General features: G+C 44.2%; 1 protein-coding gene across 1 annotated transcript in view; it reads left to right on the forward strand.

The window, feature by feature from the left end:
* Positions 1–21,343, forward strand: part of lamc1 (laminin subunit gamma 1) — a 185,857-nt gene that overhangs the window by 161,457 nt on the left and 3,057 nt on the right. Inside the window, exons 21-27 of the mRNA XM_033028193.1 lie at positions 3,372–3,509; positions 6,864–7,008; positions 8,972–9,121; positions 10,888–11,002; positions 12,211–12,410; positions 15,510–15,668; positions 15,798–15,897. Of these exons, the coding sequence (XP_032884084.1) occupies positions 3,372–3,509; positions 6,864–7,008; positions 8,972–9,121; positions 10,888–11,002; positions 12,211–12,410; positions 15,510–15,668; positions 15,798–15,897 (1,007 nt within the window). The remainder of the gene's footprint in view (positions 1–3,371; positions 3,510–6,863; positions 7,009–8,971; positions 9,122–10,887; positions 11,003–12,210; positions 12,411–15,509; positions 15,669–15,797; positions 15,898–21,343) is intronic.

Here is a 21,343-nt window from a genome sequence, read left to right on the forward strand (position 1 = left end):
GGTGTGTGTTGTATAGCTGAGAGATCTGTGAGTACAGGTTCCCTGAAAGTGGCATTACAGGTAGAAATTGTGGTTAAGAAGGCATTTGGTACATTGGCCTTCATCAGTCGGGGTATTGGGTATAGAAATTGGGACGTAATGTTGCAGTTGTACAAGAATTTGGTGAGGCCACATTTGGAGTAGTGTGTTCAATTTTGGTCACCCTCCATTAGGATGGATGTCATTAAGCTGGAAAGAGTGCGCAGAAGATTTCCAAGGATGTAGCCAGGACACGAGGGTCTGAGCTAAAGGGAAAGATTGGGCCAGCTAGGACTTCATTCCTTGGAGCACAGGAATAGGGAGTGACATTAGGGAGTGGAGAACATCTCTGCCGCAATGGCCTCGGGTACACCTATACCCATGTTCACTGCCGCAGGTGTTGGATCAGCCTTCCTGGGAGTTAACCTGTGGAAAGCAGATTGCCTGGATGGAGACACCAGCCATGTCATCAGGGCCTGCATGGACCGGCTAGCAGTTTACAGACATCTTTAACTTTGCTTGACGGTATTCTGAGGACCCTACCTGCTTTTAAGAAGACCACTATCATCCCAAAGAAAACCGAGGTGATGTGCCTTATTGACTGCTGTCAAGTGACTTTGACATCCACCATCATGAAGTGCTTCGAGATGCTGGTCATGGTGCACATCAGCTTCAGCGTCCCAAGTTGCCCATGATCCACTGCAGTTCACCTACAGTCGCAATAGGCCCATAGCCATGCCGTTTGCCTGGCCTTACATTTTGCACTGGAATATCTATTTATTGACAATATCTCTGCCGTCGACACCATAAACCAAACCAAACTCACCTTCAACTCTCGGACCTAGTCAGCAGCATCCTGTCTGCAGCAGGATCCTCAACTTCCTGGCCCATTGACCACAGTGCGAACAGACAACAAAACCTCCGCAATAGTTATTAACACGCACGCCCTGCAAAGATGTGTTCTCAAACCCTTGCTGTATTCCCTATACATTTATGACTCTGCAGCCAAATTCTGCTCTAACTCCATTGACAAATGTTCAGGTGTCACGACCGATGATGACCTCACCGATGAGACGGAGTACAGGAAGGAATTATAGAAAATAATATGGTGTGAAGACAACAAATTCTTCCTCAATGTCAGCAAGAGAAACAAGCTAGTTATTTACTTCAGGAAACGACATGGTATACATACCCCAGTCAGTATCAGTCGTGCTGGTGGAGATGCTAAATATCACCAAATATCTGTCCTGGACCTACTACATTAAAGCTACAGCCAGTAAAGTACGCCATCGCCTCTCCTTCCTCAGAAGACTCAGGATGTTTCATATGTTTCCAATGACTCTTATCAACCTGTACAGATGCACCAGGAAAGCAGATGTACACAGAAATAATCCAGCTGCATCACAGCTTGGTTTGGCAAAGCTCTGGCAAGACAAGAAGAAATGACAGAGAGTTGTGAATGTAGCCCAGTCCATCACACAAACCAGCCTGCCACCACATTGGCTCCATCTACACTTCTCGCTGCCTCAGGAAAGTAGCTGACATAAACGTAGACAATTTACACCATGGTCGTTCCCTCTTCTCCCCTCTCCCGTTGGGCAGTGGATACAAAAGCTTGAAAGCACATATTGCCAGACTTGGAAACAGACTCTTCCCCACTGTTATCAGGCTATTGAATAATCCTCTCGTAAGTGTAGGGTTTCGTCCACACCTCGCAACCCACCTCATTGCAACCCTGCACTTTTTTAACCTGCACTTTCTCTGTAACTAACGCTGTAACAATATTCCGCACTCTTATAATTTGTATCTTTACTTGTTATACTTTTATATGGCTTGATTGTACTCGTGTATAGTATGAGTTGACTGCATAGAAAGCAAACAAGCTTTTTCACTGTATGTAACTTTTAGTATAGGTGACAATAATAAACCAAACCAAAGCATTTGGTAATTGAAGATGTCAATGCATCTCTTATGTTGTTACACTGGTAATAAATAATTTAAGAACCCAAGTGAGGAAGAAGGGAATTTGTTGATAAGCTGCCTTTTGTAAATATTGGTGGTAGACAAAAATGCTGGAGAAACTCAGCGGGTGAGGCAGCATCTATGGAACGAAGGAAATAGGTGACATTTCGGGTCGAGACCCTTCTTCAGACTGAGGTGGGGCGAGGGGGGGGGGGGGGAAGAAGAAAGGAAGAGGTGCAGACAGTGGGCTGAGGGAGAGCTGGGAAGGGGAGGAGAAAACAAGGACTATCTGAAATTAGAGAAGTCACTGTTCATACCGCTGGGGTGTAAACTGCCCAAGCGAAATATGAGGTGCTGCTCCATTTACGGTGGGCCTCACTCCGGCCATGGAGGGGGCCCAGGACAGAAAGATCGGATTCGGAATGGGAGGGGGAGTTGAAGTGCTGAGCCACCGGGAGATCAGGTTGGTTATTGCGAACCGAGCGGAGGTGTTCGGCGAAGCGTTCGCCAAGCCTACGCTTGGTCTCACCGAAGTAGAGCAGCTGACCGAGAGCAGCGGATGCTATAGATGCGGTTGGAGGAGGTGCAGGTGAACCTCTGCCGCACCTGGAAAGACTGCTTGGGTCCTTGCATGGAGTCAAGGGGGAAGGTAAAGCGACAAGTGTAGCATTTCCTGCGGTTGCAAGGGAAAGTGCCAGGAGTGGGGATGGTTTGGGTGGGAAGGGAAGAATTGACCAGGGAGTTACGGAGGGAGCGGTCTCTGCGGAAAGCAGACGGGAGGAGATGGGAAGATGTGGCCAGTGGTGGGATCCCGTTGGAGGTGGCGAAAATGTCGGAGGATTATTTGTTGTATGTGACGGCTGGTAGGGTGGAAGGTGAGGACAAGGGTGACTCTGTCCTTGTTACGAGTGGGGGGATGGGGAGTGAGAGCAGAGTTATTTATTGGTTTATAAATCTGGAGCATGACATTTGTCGACCTTAAAAGCACTCTTTTTAGGAATAGGAATACTTTATTGTTACATGTGAGCACAGTGAGATTCTTTGCTTGCATACACAACATATACAAACAGCAGCCACCTGCGGTGCTGACAAAGTTACAAAGCACACCGGCTCCCCCTTTTGTCCCCCTTCCCCCCCCCCCCACCACAGCAGTTCCCACCCCCCCCCCACGCCAGGTCCCCATTGTAATGATATGGTAATGGTATGGGATACATTTTGAGGCTCCAAATAATGGTTCTGATATTGCACATCTGCCCCAACTTGACTGAAGAATGAACACTGAAGCAGTGGAAGATGACTGGAGAGATAATGCATTCTTTGTAAAGTCAACTTTGTCTGTTGTAAAGCAGAATAACGCTTGTTAATATATAAACATTCTTCAATTCCTGCAGGCACAAGAATGAAGCAGATGAAATTGAGCAGATTGCCAAGAATGCTAATGACACCTCCACCAAAGCCTATGAACTGCTGCGCAAAACACTTGCAGAAGAAGGTGAAATCACCAGTACCATTGATGAATTAAACAAAAAGTAAGTCAGTTATGATGATTTTATTCTGAAATATGGCAGGAAATATATAACCATAAATCAACTATATTGTATTCATGACTCAAGATGTTACTGTCCAAGAAACAGGATGTATTAATTGCTGTTCCAAAAAGTTACTGTCGGAAGCAAATTCTGTTGGGAAAAGAGAGGCTGTAATCCTAAAAAGTAATCCTATTAAAGGAGAGAATTGTTAGGAATGGGATTGATGTTCACTTGGTAAAGCAGGGACTGATTAGGAGGAGTCAGCATTGTTTTGTGCAAGAGATGAGGGATCAGAGGCCTGTTGGCAAATTGGATACCACTTGTACACCATGGGGTCATAAAGAGGAGGGGCTGAGCATGACAGACAATAGGTTAATACATGCAAGGGTTTTTTTTGAATAGGTAGATTATTGGACAAGTACAACCCAAAAAGGATAAAGAGCTGAGAATTGTTAAACTTGGGATTAGAAAAGTGATAAGTTTGCAGACTACATGAGTATGGTGCAGTTATAGATAACAAAGTAGGTTGCCTAAGGATACAATGGTGTGTTGCTCAACTGGAGAGTTGGGTGGATCAGTGGTTGGTGGAATATAATCTAGACAAGTGTGAGGAAATGGGAAGGTTGGGAAGTTAAATTCTGGTACAATATATCGAGTAAATGATAGGAACCTCATGGAGCTCAGATGTACAGAGAAACATTGAGGTGCAAGCCTATAGCTCTTTGCAAAATGGAATTACAGATGGATATGGTAATGACTTTTGGCAAGTCTGTATTCATTGCCTGAAGCTTTGAATGTACAAAACATTGGTTAGAGTGCACTTGGAGTACTGAGTGCAGTTCTGGTCACCACACAACACCACCTGTACCTCAGTACATGTGACAGACTGAACTAAGCAACAGGAAGGATATGGCAGCAATAGAGAGAGAGGGAGTGCAGAAGAGATTCACTAGGATGTTGCTTAGTATGGAGGGCTGTGGTAAGGAGAGATTGGATAGGTTGGCGTTATCGAGATTTGTACAATTATGAGGGTACAGAGAAGAGTGATCAGTCTTTTTTTCCCAGAGCAGGGGCAGTATAGACCCAGAGGGTCAGGTTTAAGGTGAAGGGGGAGACATTTAAAGGAGATCTGAGGGACAAAATAATATAGTAGATGCAGATTAAGGTTGCCAGCTGTCTCGTATTAGCATGGACATCCCGTATATTGGGCTAAATTGTTTGTCCCATACGGGACCGCCCTTGTCCCGTATTTGGCTGTTACTACTCGGGTCGAGGGGACTGTCGGGTCGGAGCACCATGTCCGGCCCCGCCTCACCTGTCCTGACGTAGTGCAGCCCATGGTGTGCAGCAGCAGCGCCTCACCCGTGGTCCCGTCGGTCGGCAGCCCGGCTAGTTGTCCAACCTTTGGACCTTTGTTTATTGCTGACACCACCACCCCTCCTTCTCATGGCCGATCATTGGTGCATGAGTTGAATGGGGTGCCGGACTTTGCGCGCGAAATCGCACATAAAGTCCGGTGCCCGGGCCAATACTCCTCAGCTGCCCCCCGGCTGGGCTTTGTGTGCAGTCCAGCACCCGGGCCAACTCATCATTCACCCAGTCACGGTCGAGTCGGTCAACGAATTGCTGTCAGGAATTTGTCCTGTATTTTGATCTTTTGTTCCTTATTTGGGAGTGAGAAAGTTGGCAACCCTAAGGCAATTACAATTATATTGTTTCAAAGGCATTTGAATCATTATTTGAATCATTATGAAGTCCAGAATTCCTCCTCATAGGCTCCAAAGCCACACTCAGCAAAATCAATAACCCCACTCTCACCATCGACGGCACCACTGTCTCCCCATCTCCCCAGGCCCGCAACCTTGGCGTGATCTTTGATTCCACCCTCTCCCTTGAGCTTCACATCCGCCATATCATTAAAACCTCCTTCTTTCATCTCCGCAACATCGCCAAACTCAGACCCTCTCTTACATCTCCCGCTGCTGAAAGACTCATCCATGCCTTCATCTCCTCCAGACTGGACTATTGCAACTCACTTCTCCTTGGCATCAGCTCCACCTACATCAACCGACTCCAACTGGTCCAGAACGCAGCCGCCCGACTCATCACCCACACCAAATCCTGGCATCACATCACTCCAGTCCTCAAACAACTTCACTGGCTTCCCATCTCCCACCGGATCACCTACAAAATCCTGATCCTCACCTACAAAGCCCTCCACCATCTGGCCCCCCCATATCTCACTGACCTCCTCTCCCCCTACCAACCCTCACGGTCCCTCAGATCCACATCAGCCGGTCTCCTCTCCATCCACAAGTCCAACCTCCGCAGTTTTGGGGACAGAGCCTTCTCCAGGGCAGCTCCCAGGCTCTGGAACTCCCTCCCCCAACTGATCCGCAATTCCGTGTCCCTCACCATCTTCCAGTCCCGCCTCAAGACCCATCTCTTCACCTCTGCCTATCCTTAGCCCCACGTCCCCCTCCCTTTTCATCTGTGCATTAATTGCCGCATATTGTGTTTTGAATTGAATTCTGTCTTTACTTTGTGTACTAGTCATGTCTCTACTATTTATTTCATTCCCCTTACATGTTTTTCATCTACCTGCTAAATCTTTGTAAGGTGTCCTTGAGACTCTTGAAAGGCGCCCATAAATAAAATTTATTATTATTATTATTTGGGTAGGAAAGGAGTGGAGAGGTATGGCCCTATGCAGGCAAATGGAATTTTGCAGTTAAAAATCACCGTCGGCATGGATGAGGTGGGCCGAATGAGCTTGTTTCTGTGCTTATGATTTGCTTCTTCACACAACTTAAAATCTCTTTAATTATTTAAATATGTTCTATATGTAATGAATGATCCTGGAGCAAGCCTTGAGAAGTAGATTTTGTTCATAAAAGTTTGGAAATCGGCTCCAGTTGTGTATCGGAGATCAAGAATTTCCTTCAAAATATTTAAGAATTAAAAATACATAAGTACAAGTATCTGAAGTGATGTTTTAGTAAGAATTAAATCTTAAATTAGGATTAAAAAATAAGACATTTCAGGATATTCATCAAAGAAAACATGCATGATTGTAACAATGCCCCTTTAGTAGGAAATAAGTATGGCTGGTGGGTAAATGGATGTTGGAAGAGTATTTTGTATAGTGGTCAAAGTGTGCTGGAATGTCTCTAATCTCACTTAAAAAGGAAACTTTATTCTAGCATACTAAGTGTGTTCCAGTTAGGCTTTATTTTATTAGAAAGGCTTTAGTTTTCTTTTATTAATAAAGGATTCTAAAAAATAAGCACTTTATTTCTTAAAATGTCACAATGCATTGTGTGGTATTTATATTTTTGTATCCAATCCAACCAGGTATGATGCAGCTAAAAATATGTCCAGAGAGCTTGAGAAACAAGCTATTAAAGTGCACATCGAGGCAGATGAAGCTGGTGATAAAGCTTTACTGATCTATGCCAATCTGACAAGCTTGCCTAAAATCGACACCAAAACCTTAGAGGTATGTAGATCTCCACACCATCAATAATACCTTTTTTAAACTCACTACTGTGGTTTGTAGATTAGAGTTAAACTGTACATTTGGATATCAGGATCTCCTTGAAATTGAAGCCACCTTGAAATTGTTTTGTTTTATTTCCACATACCTCGACTCCATCCTATCCCCCCCCCCCCAGTTAAATCCCTCCCTACCTATGTTCAAGCCACCTCACACACTCTTCGTCGACTCCAGGACGTGCGATTTCTAGGCCCCCATTCCCTCATCTTCACCATGGATGTCCAGTCACTCTACACCTCCAACCCCCATCAGGAGGGTCTCAAAGCCCTCCGTTTCTTCCTCGACTGGAGAACCAACCAATCCCCATCGACTGATACTCTCCTCCACTGGTCCTTGCCCTTAATAACTTTTTGTTTGACTCCTCCCATTTCCTCCAAATACAAGGCGTAGCTATGGGCACGCGCATGGGCCCTAGCTATGCCTGCTTCTTTGTAGGGTACGTCGAACAATCCTTGTTCGAGACGTACCGTGGCCCTATCCCCGAACTCTACCTCCGCTACATCGACGACTACATTGGTGCTACATCCTGCACCCACGCAGAACTCACTGATTTCATCCACTTCACCACCAACTTCCATCCGGTACTCAAATACACCTGGACCATTTCCGACATTTCCCTACCATTTCCTGACCTCACTATCTCCATCGCAGATGATAGACTACTGACCAACATGCACTACAAACCCACTGACTCCCATGGCTATCTGGACTACACTTCTTCCTACCCGGCTTCCTGTAAGGACTCCATCCCCTACTCCCAATTCCTCCGTCTACGCCGCATCTGCACCAAGGATGATGTGTTCCACACCAGGGCATCGGAGATGTCCTCATTCTTCAGGGAACGGGGGTTCCCCTCTTCTACCATAGATGAGGCTCTCACCAGGGTCTCTTCTATACCCCATGACTCTGCTCTCACTCCCCATCCCCCCCACTCGTAACAAGGGCAGAGTCCCCCTTGTCCTCACCTTCCACCCTACCAGCCGTCACATACAACAAATAATCCTCTGACATTTTCGCCGCCTCCAACGTGATCCCACCACTTGCCACATCTTCCCATCTCCTCCCCTGTCTGCTTTCCGCAGTGACCTCTTCCTCCGTAACTCCCAGGTCAATTTGTCCCTTCCCACCCGAACCACCCCCTCTTGCAACCGCAAGAAATGCTACACTTGTCGCTTTACCTCCCCCCTTGACTCCATTCAAGGACCCAAGCAGTCTTTCCAGGTGCGGCAGAGGTTCACCTGCACCTCCTCCAACCTCATCTATTACATCCGCTGCTCTAGGTGTCAACTGCTCTACGTCGGTGAGACCAAGCATAGGCTTGGTGGTCGCTTCGCCGAACACCTCAGCTCGGTGTGCAATAACCAACCTGATCTCCCGGTGGCTCAGAACCTCAACTCCCCCTCCCATTCCGAATTCGACCTTTCTGTCCTGGGCCTCATCCATGGCCAGATTGAGTCCCACTGTAAATTGGAGGAGTAGCACCTCATATTTTGCTTGGGCAGTTTGCACCCCAACGGTATGAACATTGACTTCTCCAAAGTAAGGTAGTCCTTACTTTCTCCCCTTCTCAGGTCTCCCTCTTCCTTTCTTCCCCCACCCCCCCCACCCTCACATCAGTCTGAAGAAGGGTTTCAACTTGAAACTTCGCTACGTAGATGCTGCCTCACTCGCTGAGTTTCTCCAGCATTTTTGTCTACCTTTGAAATTGTTTTGGATGATTTTTAACCAGATCATGAGATGCTGATGAGAACGATATGCCAGACTGGGATTAGAAAAATGTTCACAAGACGGAGAGACTGCAATATAACCAATGACTGTATTTTACGTGACTAGATGTTGTGGGAAGTTGAGTGTTGAGTAATTAATTTGTAAACTGTATTTTGAAGTGGAATGTTCTGTCTGTTAGAATGATGCAGAAAAAATTGTAAAGGATGCAGCAGATCTGGATGGTGAAATTGACCGAAAGCTGAAGGATTATAATGATATGCGAGATGACCTGAAAGCCAAGGAAAATGAAGTGAAAACCCTCTTGGAAAAGGGAAAAACAGAACAGCAGGTAAAACCTGGGCTTCTATGTAACCAATTAAAAATATAACTTTGGAAAAGCCCCGTCCCACTTACGTGTCCTTGGCACGCTAATTACGTGACCTCGTGGTTGCGTTGAGGCGCGACGGTCCTGCGCGACTTCATGCGTCCGCACAGCTGTCTGTAGCGCGTGACGTCATTTGAAGATATACACAAAATGCTGGAGTAACTCAACGGGACCGGCAGCATCTCTGGAGAGAAGCAATGGGTGATGTTTCGGGTCGAGTCCCTTCTTCAGTCTACAAGAAGGGTCTTGACCCGAAACGTCATCCATTCCTTCTCTCCAGAGATGCTGCCGGTCCCGCTGAGTTACTCCAGCATTTTGTGTCTATCTTCAATTTTCTTGGCCCTGATCTGGGAGTAGAAGTGGGGGCGGATCCGGACCGCAACGGCCGTGAGCCCCAGGCCGAGCTCGGCGATCGTTTGCCTGCTTCTGCTGCTGTTGGAGATGAGACGTTGCATCGCGCCAGGGTCTTGGGCCTGTCCCATTTTGGCCATCAGTTACGCGACAGGCCGGTGGCGCACGAAGATTTTGTTTGCTACAAAGTTTCAGAGCACCGCGCGATACCGCGCACAACTCCATACCCCTCCGCGCTTCTCAGTGGGACCGGCCCGGCGCGGCCACACGATGCCCGTGCGCCTCAACGCGAAGACGAGGTCGCGTAATTTGCGTGTGAAGGACACGTAAGTGGGACAGGGCCGAAAGAACAAGCACAATTAATTATCTAGCTTTCCTCACTTCATCTCCTCTTCCTTTCACTGTACACTTAATGACAGTGTCACAATAGTGAATGTTCAAAGGAATTTCTCTACTTCGAAAATCACCTTGATGTATTGAATGTTAATTTGTATCTTCATTCTTTCCAGTAATTTATTTTACCATTTAGTACTAAATGGAGAAAGTCTTGAGGCTATGCGGGAGAGAGTGAGAGGTTGTGCATGGCAATTGGCCTCCTAAGCCAGGCAGGCAGGACTTTATGTGGAATAGGCAAGCGTTGATAAGTATATGACCAAAGGCATCATATTCAAGATTCAATTCCTGCTTGTTTTCTGTAGAGTGCAATGGCCCATGAGCTAAGAGCTTTGTACCAGATGCTCTAAATAAATGTTCATGTGCCAGTAAATTGTTGTTTGAGGAAATGCTCGGCATTGAATTTAGAGGAAAGTTTTGTTGAAGGTCTCCTGAGATAAATAATAGAAAATATTAAATGACATGCAGCACTAAGCAAAAATAACAAACTGGATTAGAGATTGAATTAAATTTCATAAACTACACAGGAAGTTACATTACAATTGGATCCTATTGATATGGGAAATTTACTGGTTGTGTTCCCAGAATGTTTCTGTTCATTATATTCGTAACAGTTCTTAATTTCCATTATATCAACAATCTGGCCACTCAAGGTGTTTGTACTAGAAAAAGTTGCAATCTGGGGCTGGAAAATGCAGAATGAGCTGGCAATGGCAAATGTTGTTCATTGTGATCAAGCTATTTTGAGATTTGTTAAATGAAACTGGTTAAATGAACTATGGAGAAATAAGCATTTAAGACTTTATTATTGGCACACAGATCATGAAATGATTGGATTTGGTATGTCTATTAAGATATCTAAAACTAATTACAATAGAACTCAAGTTTTTTTTTATTAACCTGACATGTTGTTTGGTAGTTTTTTTTTCCCTAAAACTTAATGGTGAAGAAAATATTCACCCTGACCTTTTTTTTCTACCCTAAAGACGGCTGATCAATTGCTTGCCCGTGCCGATGCTGCTCACGCTTTGGCTGAGGAAGCTGCCAAGAAAGGAAATGCTACCCTGCAGGAAGCTCATGATATTCTCAAAAACCTGAGAGGTGTGTTAAATTATATTGCTGGTATAATAAAGAGAAATACAACCAAAACAAGTTTGACCAGAGAATGGTCAACCAAAGATCGTTGGCCTGTTGCTTAACTGGCATTAGTCATATGACGATGTTATGTACTAACCTCTTAAGAAGATATTGCAAACAGAAGAACTGAGCTAATAGGAACCCGAGTATCTTTAGGGCTCCAATTTCTCAAAAAATAGTCGAGTATACTAGCTTAGTGAAATTAAGTTTCAAAACCATTGCTGGGATTATGCTAATTACTCTAATGTCTCAATTTCAGACAAATTAGTAGAAACATTTTTGTGCTTCAGTACACCATCTCTTAAAACATTCCAGTGTGGCACTGAGACGTTGGAAGTGCCAACTTGCAAGTGAGGCATTAAAATAATGATTTGTCTGTGGATGTAAATAGGTACTATGTAGCAATGCTGAGGTACTAATTCTCCAAATTGTGAACAATAACATTTCTCAGTAATTGTATTGTCTTTATTCGTACATTAGTTAGATATCATGTTGTAAACTTTATGTAAAGAAGCCGCTTTTCTGTGGATTGCTTGGAATACTGTGAGCAGAAATTGGGCAAACAGATGTTGCCGGTGAAATTGATGATATACAGCAGTAATACAAATGGAAACAATTTATACCCGCTCTTTTCTCAGGAGCTGCAGATTAGAGGTGCAAACTATATTACTCAAATATTTACAAAGACAAGACAAAGAAGGATGCAGTCCCAAAACTGGCAAATGGGGTTAGTGCAGATGGGCAGAAGATTGACACGCATGTGTAGTAAAAAACTGCAGATGCTGGTTTAAACTGAAGATAGGCACAAAAAGCTGGAGTAACACAGCCATTCAGACAGCATCTCTGGAGAAAAGGAATAGGTGACATTTCGGGTCGAGACCTTTTCAGACCATGTGGTGGGCCAAAAGATGTGCTTGGGTGCTGTACTAACCTAGAACTCTGTTGTTATCAAGATATAATTGCTTCCCTCTCTTTTCCCTGTTCTCATGACCATGTCACCTGAAGCATTTATATATTTTAGAAATTGAATAAATTTGGATTACCGTTCCAAATTACATTGGGGAGTAGACAACATTTTAGCTGTTCTTGCCGACGGTTAATAGGAATTCAATATTAATAACCAAGGGAAGATCGAAACATTGCAATTGTCAAATTAATTGTGTTTCCTGCAGATTTTGACAAGAGGGTGAACGATAACAAGACTGCAGCAGAAGATGCTTTGAAAAAAATACCTAGCATTAGGAAGACTATTGATGATGCTAATGCAAAGACAAAACAGGCGGAGGATGCACTGGGGAATGCAAGAATGGATGCTTCAGAAGCCCAAAAAAAGGCAGAAGATGCAGAGCAAATTGCAAATGCCTTACAGCAGGTAAAATGTTAATTTAGTGTAGACCTGTAATAAAGGAACATAAGCTTTCTCCTAGTTTATTTCAGTAACTGTAATTATATAGAGTGATTAATTGTGCCATTGCTAGTTTTGGTCCTGTAGTTTCACACATCTTGCAGAGATTTGCAAGATGTATTTGAGTTCATTTAAAGTTGTGGATGGGATTGGATGTGCATTGGAGCCTTGGACTTTCATAGGCTTCGATGTGTTTTCGTGTAAGTTCCCAGTTTGCTTGATGCAGTCTCGATGTGTGAAAGTTCTCCCAGTGTGTTGTTTTGATATCAAGAGCAAATGGCCTCACTTCATCTCGGGAATTGTGTTATTTTGCCAATTTTAGGACTGTTGTACTGAGTTGTGAAGCCTAGTATTTCTAGATCTAAACCAAACTGAGGGTTGATGAGTAGGACAAGTTGCTTGATAGTTGATGTTTTGAGTCAGTTGATCACATCTCTTGGAGCATGGAAGAAGGCCTTTCAGTCCTCTGTATCCATGCTAACTTTCATTCTTCGATATTAACCCCATTTCCCAGCACTTGGCTCGTGCTGCTGTGTTTCTAATGCTCATCGTAATACAGGTAAGATGTGAGAGTATCTATCTTCACCATGCCCTTGGGCTGCTACACGCTTCAGGTTTCAAAAACTCTTGGTGAAATAAATTCTTCCATCAACCCCCTTCAAATCTATGCTCGATAATATCCATGCACTGGGCTCGGGAATGAGGATGCTTCCGGACATTATTCTTCTGATTAATTGTTTAATTTTTCACTCCCTTCCATGACTATTTGTATCAAGACAACATTTCCCTCTGTGACCATGGGCTTGATTAGCTTTGTCTATTACATTATTGACTCACTGGTAAATGGCAGCTCTTGACTAACAGGCTTTGAGAAAGTGACGGTGGCCTACATCTTTACCCATTACGCTTTTTCTGGTAAACTATTCCCAACTTTGGTGGCCAGGTTGATGCTGAGTACTCGTTCCAGTATTATAGTTTCTTGTTAGAATGTCGTGGTTACAAAACCACTGAGGGGCTTGGTAAGATGGCAAGCTGTTGCTAGGACAGGAATGGGATGGAATACTTTATTGTCACATGTGACTCGGCACAGTGAAATTCTTTGCTTGCATACCCAATGTATACAAATATTGTTGACCACATTGCCGCAGGTTCTGGGCTCACTTACCTCAATGACTGATTTAATAATGCAGATTTCATCCCCAATTACGTTAATGAACCTGGTGAGTTTTTATGACAGTCTGGTAGTTTCGTAGTTAATGTTAGTAAGAATGTTTTAATTTAAATTGCACAGCTGCTGAGTGGATATTAAATACATTTGGCGGGGTTTACTAGTCCCTTACCTTAGCCACACCCTGCTGCTTTGCAAGCATGTAGTTTCAGTAAGTTGATCAGCTCATTTTTAATTATGACTTGCACAGACCCTTGCACATTTTGTTATAGAATGTTGGCTGTTTGGTGCACTGACTTGATATTAATGGAAGGAAGAAGGTTGTGCCTAGCCAAGATGTTACAATTTTATTGTGGAATATAATGCTACTATTGATGTAGGATCTCATTGGTGCCTAATTGTGAGCTACGAAGCATGTAGAGAATCTATTCTATTTATCAGACATGCCGTGCTTCACATAGCAACGGTATCCTCAATGTGAAAAGGGACTTAGTCACAAATTACTGTGTGATATCTCCTACTAATTATTTCATCGGTAAACACATTTGCAAAAAGTGGATGGTTAAGAGCACAATCAAGTGGACCTCTTCCATACCTTGATTCTCTTGACACCTGCTATAGGTCCAGTTTACAGCAAAAGAACTTGGAACACAACCGAGCCACTCTTGGTAATGAATAAGAAAAGGACACAGCAGCAGGCTGTTCATCTCCTTGGGTCTGCTCTCTCATTTGCTAACCATATCTTCTATCTCAGCACCATTTTATGGCAATGATCAAAAACTCCCATGATTCTCTTAACATTTAAAAACTTGTCAATTCTTTTTATAGAATATATTCAGACTGGACCTCCACAATCCTACTGAGTAAGGGGTGCAAAAGAGTCATTACCTTTTGGGTTGAAAAATCAATTTTCATTTCTTTCCTTATTTTGATTCTGTTTCCCCCTGTTCTGTAGACTCCAGCCAAAGGAAATATCATCCCTGCATCTAGACAGTAAAGCCGTTTAAGAATTGTGTGCATTTCAATGAAATCGCCCCCTCATTCTTCTGAATTTGAAGGAACTGGGCCAATCTGCTTAACCGCTCATCTGGAGAGGCTGTTTTGGGAGAGGCTGTGTGCTGAGCTCCATTTGCTGTGTTTGAGGGTAAATGCTGAGGCTTTAGCTCGAGAGGCTTCGGCGATGAGGCTGAGTAGGGTAGAAGATAAGATAAGGCAGGAATTTCTCCCCCCCCCCCCCCCCACCAGTTCCTCTTCATTCTTAGTACACTGGGGCTGGGGTTTAGGTTAGTGATGCTTCCTGCAGCATATGGGAAGTCAATCACTTCCAGTATCCTTGATGACTTCACCTGTGGGAAGTGTGTCGAGCTGCTGTTCCTGACTGACCGCGTGAGGGAATTGTAGCTACAGTTGGCCAGCCTGAAGACCATCCTGGAGAATGAGCATGTCAGTGATACGATGTTTCGTGAGATAGCCACATCTAAGGTGCAGGCCGAAAGTAGATGAGTGACCACCGGGAAAAGGAGTGGGTGGAATTTGTGGCCATTCAACTCAAATAAATACTATTGAGGTGGGGTGGGGGGGGGGTGATTGACCAGAGGAAGACAGCAGAAGCTGTCAGCTCTATGGCATCAGGGCCTGGCTCGGATGCACAGCAGGGAAGGGTGAAGAAATATCTCAGCATTGTTGCATGTTGACAATATTCTATGTGCCTCGCGTTGTTGATTACCGGCCGGCTGATGGAAGCCGTAAAGCTGCAATTAAATTAAGAATAATCATAGCACCATTTTACTGGGAAGTTGCAATGATCAGCTCATTTCAATTTAAAATTGTGGTCCCCTCTTTTAAGCAAAACATTTTTGAGCTGAAATTAAAATTTTAGGCCATTGCTTTTGTTACAGAGTGCTGCTAAGACAAAACAAGATGCAGACGACACCTTTGACGATGCCATGCACTTGGAGGAAGACGTGGACAAAATGATGCAAAAGCTGAAAACAGCAGAAGATGAACTGACTCTGAAAAAGGATGAAGCAGACCAAGACATGATGATGGCTGATATGGTTAGTGTCTTAACGTTTTTGACAACTCAATGTCAATATTGTTTTTGACTTAATAGTACTTCAATATGATAAAAAATTTATACGCGTTATTTTAGAATTCTAAACATATTCTCAAATTGTTTCCTCTAGGCTTCTCAAGCTGCAAAAGAAGCTGATGAGCAGGCAAGAAAAGCCAAAAAATCTGTGCAGAGTGTACTGAATACTATCAACAAGCTGCTGGGCGAACTGGGTAGGTTTTACTGGAAGTCTTGCATGTTCATCATGACGTGTGGTATTTTGGATTTCCTGGTATTGAATGGCCTGGCAATCTCGTGATAGTTTAGTTTAGAGATACAGAGCGGACACAGTCCCTTCGGCCCACTGAGTCCACACCGACCAGTGATCCCCGCACAATAACACTATCCTACACACACGAGGGACAATTTACATTTATACCAAGCTAATTAACCTACAAAGATGTAACTGTACATCTTCTAATGATGGAACTGAACATCTTTGGGGTGTGGGAGGGAAGATCTCAGAGAAAACCCACACTGGTCAAGGGGAGAACATACAAACTCTGTACAGACAGCACCCGGATTGAACCCAGGTCTCTAGCACTGTATATCAGGACCACATGTAAACTTAAAGCACACGGTATTGGGGGTTCAGTATTGATGTGCCATCTGGCACATGTGACAATTAAATGTATCTTGAATCTTGAATGTGGATAGAGAACTGGCTGGCAGACAGGAAGCAAAGAGTAGGAGTAAATGGGTCCTTTTCAGAATGGCAGGCAGTGACTAGTGGGGTACCGCAAGGCTCAGTGCTGGGACCCCAGTTATTTACAATATATATTAATGATCTGGATGAGGGAATTGAATGCAACATCTCCAAGTTTGCGGATGACACAAAGCTGGGGGGCAGTGTTAGCTGTGAGGAGGATGCTAGGAGGCTGCAAGGTGACTTGGATAGGTTGGGTGAGTGGGCAAATGTATGGCAGATGCAGTATAATGTGGATAAATGTGAGGTTATCCACTTTGGTGGCAAAAACAGGAAAGTAGACTATTATCTGAATGGTGGCTGATTAGGAAAAGGGGAGATGCAACGAGACCTGGGTGTCATGGTACACCAGTCATTGAAAGTAGGCATGCAGGTGCAGCAGGCAGTGAAGAAAGCGAATGGTATGTTAACATTCATAGCAAAAGGATTTTAGTATAAGAGCAGGGAGGTTTTACTGCAGTTGTACAGGGTCTTGGTGAGACGACACCTGGAGTATTGCGTACAGTTTTGGTCTCCTAATCTGAGGAAAGACATTCTTGCCATAGAGGGTACAGAGAAGGTTCACCAGACTGATTCCTGGGATGGCAGGACTTTCATATGAAGAAAGACTGGATAGACTCGGCTTGTACACGCTAGAAATTAGAAGATTAAAGGGGATCTTATAGAAACTTACAAAATTCTTAAGGGGTTGATGCAGGCTAGATGCAGGAAGATTATTCCCGATGTTGGGGAAGTCCAGAACAAGGGGTCACAGTTTAAGGATAAGAGGGAAGTCTTTTAGGACCGAGATGAGAAAATCTTTTTTTACACAGAGAGTGGTGAATCTGTGGAATTCTCTGCCACAGCAGGTAGTTGAGGCCAGTTCATTGGCTATATTTAAGAGGGAGTTAAATGTGGCCCTTGTGGCTAAAGGGATCAGGGGGTATGGAGAGAAGGCAGGGATGGGATATTGATTTGGATGATCAGCCATGATCATATTGAATGGCGGTGCAGGCTCTAAGGGCCGAATGGCCTACTCCTGCACCTATTTTCTATGTTTCTATGTATGGCAGCAACTCTACCGCTACACCACTGTGCCGCCCTAATAGTGTCTCAGAGTACTTCACTCTTTTTATTGAGGGTGGGGGAACTTTTCCAACCCAATGGTTCATATTATTGCTAATGGCACTTAGATACTTGCCTCCAAATATTATTTTTCAAATAAGTAAGTAGGTAGTTTTGAACATATGAAGGGGTCAGAAGAAATGTTAGGGTTCAATAAATCAACCTGACATTGAATACTGTTGAGGATAATTATATTTTTATTGGCATGCACACACATTTTAATGTGATGTGTGTGTTAACAGATTAGAGCTTGCTCCATAGTCCAGTGTTGAGCACTAGCGATGTTTTTTCCAGAAGGGAAATAGCAAGTGGATCTTGGCTGAACCTTCTCGGTGACACAAAATTATTGTCCTTTTCAGTTTCAGGTTGTTGTTCAGTTCTCACCTGGCAAAAGCCTATGATTTTACCATAAATACACACTGCTGAAAAATGTATTATCTGTGGGATGCCTTGGAATTAATCTCTTGTCTTTAACCAATTCAGTTTTTCAGCATGCTCCTAAACTACCTCCATTTAGTGGTGAAATGATTTATATAGATTCTTAATAAAAAAGGGGCATGGACTCAGATCCACGATTGGTAGCAATCATACAGACCAGCAAATTAATTTCCCCATCAGTGGCTGAGAGGTGTTCCTTCTATCCTTTTGGGAAGATCGGGTGTGCGGTTAAAGGATCGAAGATCGGTTGTGACTTTTCATAGCGATTGACTTCATGTTTATCTGCTCATCCTGGCAAGGCGTGAGTCGTATCAATAGAGAGACGAGGGCAGCCACTGGAAAAGTGCTTTGGGTTGTACTAAATGTGCTTTACCTCCATTTATGTCAACGTGACAAAATATCCAATCTACTTCTGAAAAGAGCACAATTTACGTTAAACTTTTAGAATGGCTTGTTAACACTTTTAGGACAATAAGGCCAAGTTGGGTTATTTTCTTCCACTCCTCCCTTTCCTTCCTCCTCTGTACCCCCTCAGCCCCACAGATACATGTGAGCAAAATTAACGTTAGTAGATGGTTTGTCATGTGAAACTGTATTTAAAATTGATCTCAAAAGAGGTTTCATGGGTTTTTTAGCTTGATGTTTCAAGATAGAAAAATTATTTTTGAAAACACAGGTTTGCGAACAAGCGTATGCACAGACATGATTGTATAGGATTTCAAAACTGTGTACCCACTGGGATGTTAATTTCTGTGCTGTAATGGAAATTATAATTGATTTATTCTAGCAGTTAGCATGGAGATATCTTTTGCTTAACGGGTTCATAGTTATATAGCACGGAAATGGGCCCTTATCCATGCCAACCAAGATGCCTGCTCTGTACGAATCCCGTTTGGCCATATCCCTCCAACCTTTCTCTGGCAGCTCATTTATTAGAGCAGGGCTGCAAAGAAAAACCTGGAACTATAGATCTGTAAGCCCGGCATCTGTAGTATTACTGGAGGGGATTTGGAGGGATAAAATATATGTACAGCAAACCCTCGCCGTAATGGACCATGGGGGGGGGGATACTGGTGTCCGTTATTGCCAATTGTAACCGAGTTAAGGGCCTGTCCCACCAGCATGCGATAGCATGTGTCTAGCGCGACCAAACCTGGTCGCTTGAGGCGTACGGGCTCGCGAGGCCGGTCCCACTTCGATTGGCGGAGGTGTATGAAGTTGTGCGGGGCTGGTCCCGACATCACACAGGGCTCCAAAAATCTTGCACTGCCCGAAAATCCCGCGCGAGAACTGCCTGTCGGGCCCGCAGCCGCATTGAGGCCGTACACAGTGCCTCGACGGGCGTACGCAGCGTCTTGACGGCATACGCCTAGCGCGTGGCGTTGCGCGATGACGTCACCACCCGACGATGTGCGATGTCCAAATTCAGTCGGCCCGCCTCCTGCCCAGCTGATTGGCGAATATGATGTCGGGTCCAGCCCCGCACAACTCCATACGCGTCCGCGGTTGGAAGTGGGACCAACCCCGCGAGGCCTTACGCCTCAAGCCACCATGTTTGGTCGCGCTAGACGCATGCAAACACATGCTGGTGGGACAGGCCCTTTAGGGATTACTGCTGAGTTTCTCCAGCATTTTTGTCTACCGAGTAATAGAATATCATTGTATAAATTGTAGAAACAAAAAAACTGCAGGTGCTGGTTACAAAGTACTGGAGTAACTCAGCAGGAGAGGCAGCGCCTCTGGAGAACATGGATAGGTGACGTTTTGGGTACAGACTCTTCTTCAGACTTTTGGTCTAGAACTGGGTGTGAAATCCAGGTGAGTTGGCAGCTGGGGGAGAGGTGAGGATCAACAGAGTCATAGGTCGTGACCTGCGGCTGACCGGAGTGGCGGTGGCAAGCACTAACTGGAGTGGCTAGGGTGGGAGGTCCAGGCTGGCATCAACAGCCCAACCTGGCGGTGAGCATCAGCAGGTCCATCGTAATAACGAGAGTTTACTGTATTTGGAAAGACTGGTTGATTTGAGATAGCCTGCATGGGTTTGTGTGGGAGATTACATCTCATGAATTTGATTGAGTTTTTCTTTTGAGGAAGTAACCAAGAAGGTTGATGAGGGCAGGGTGGTAGTCATAGTCTATATGGATTTCAACAAGGCCTTTGACAAGGTTCCAAATGGAAGGCTACTCTGGAAGGTTAGATCACATGGGATACAAGGAAACCTCGCTAAATAGATACATAATTGGTTTGGTGGTAGGAAGCAGAGGGTGGTGATGGAAGATGCCTTTTGAACTTATTTGTCACTTATTTCAACGATTTGTACAATAATGTGTAAGGTTTGGTTAGTAAGTTTACAGACAACAGAAAAATAGATGGTGAAGAAAAAGATAGTCAGCAGGATTTTGATCAGCTGGGCAAGTGGGCTAAAGAATGACAAACTGAGTTTAATTCAGACAAGTGCAAAGGTGTTGCTTTTGGGGACATCAAATCAGTGTAGGGCTTTCACAGTGAATGGTGGGGCCTATGGGGAGTGTTGTAGAAAAGAGGGATCTAGGAGTACAAATACATGATTCTTGAAAGTGGTGTCACAGGTGGACCAGGTGGTGGAGAAGACTTTTGGGACATTACCCTTCTGTCAGGGAATGGAGTAGTAAGTTGGGGCATTGATACAGTTCTACAAGACTGGTGAGGCCACACATGGATAACAGTGTTCAGTTTTGGTTATCCTGCTAAAGGAAAGATGCCATTAAACTGGAAGGAGTGCAGAAAGATTTACAAGGATGTTGCAAGGACTCAAAGGAGTGAGTTATAGGGAGAGGCTGGGCAGGCTGAGACTTTATGATTCCTATAAAATCATGAGCTCGTATAGGGTAAATGAGCATCATCTCAGGGTATGGGTATCAAGTACTAGAGGGCATAAGAACCTGAGGAGCAACTTTTTCACACAGAAGGTGGTGGATTTATGGAACGTGCTGCCAGAGAGTGATTAAAGAATGTGCAAAGCATCATTTAAAAGGCATATGGAGCATAGATGGTCATATTGTTGCACATGGATGAGTGGAGCTGAGGGACCTGTTTCTGTGCTGTATGACTCTGACTGTTTACCACAAAACAGAATGTATTTAAAATTCAAACTAAGCATTGTTGTACCATGTTTGAACGGGACTGCTATCAACCACAGCTGGACATTTTTGTACTCTCTTCATTAAATGATCCAATAGCATGAAGCATCTCCAACCATTGGTAACATTAGCTCCTGTGGGGGAAGGCATGCACCATTCCATCAGCAGTGATTTATAACCCATACCTTCTGGTTATTATATAGTTAGAGATTAGTGCACAAAGGTGTCACTATGTTGAGGTATGTTTTAATT

Source organism: Amblyraja radiata, chromosome 10, assembly GCF_010909765.2.
Source record: "Amblyraja radiata isolate CabotCenter1 chromosome 10, sAmbRad1.1.pri, whole genome shotgun sequence".
Lineage (NCBI taxonomy): Eukaryota > Metazoa > Chordata > Chondrichthyes > Rajiformes > Rajidae > Amblyraja > Amblyraja radiata.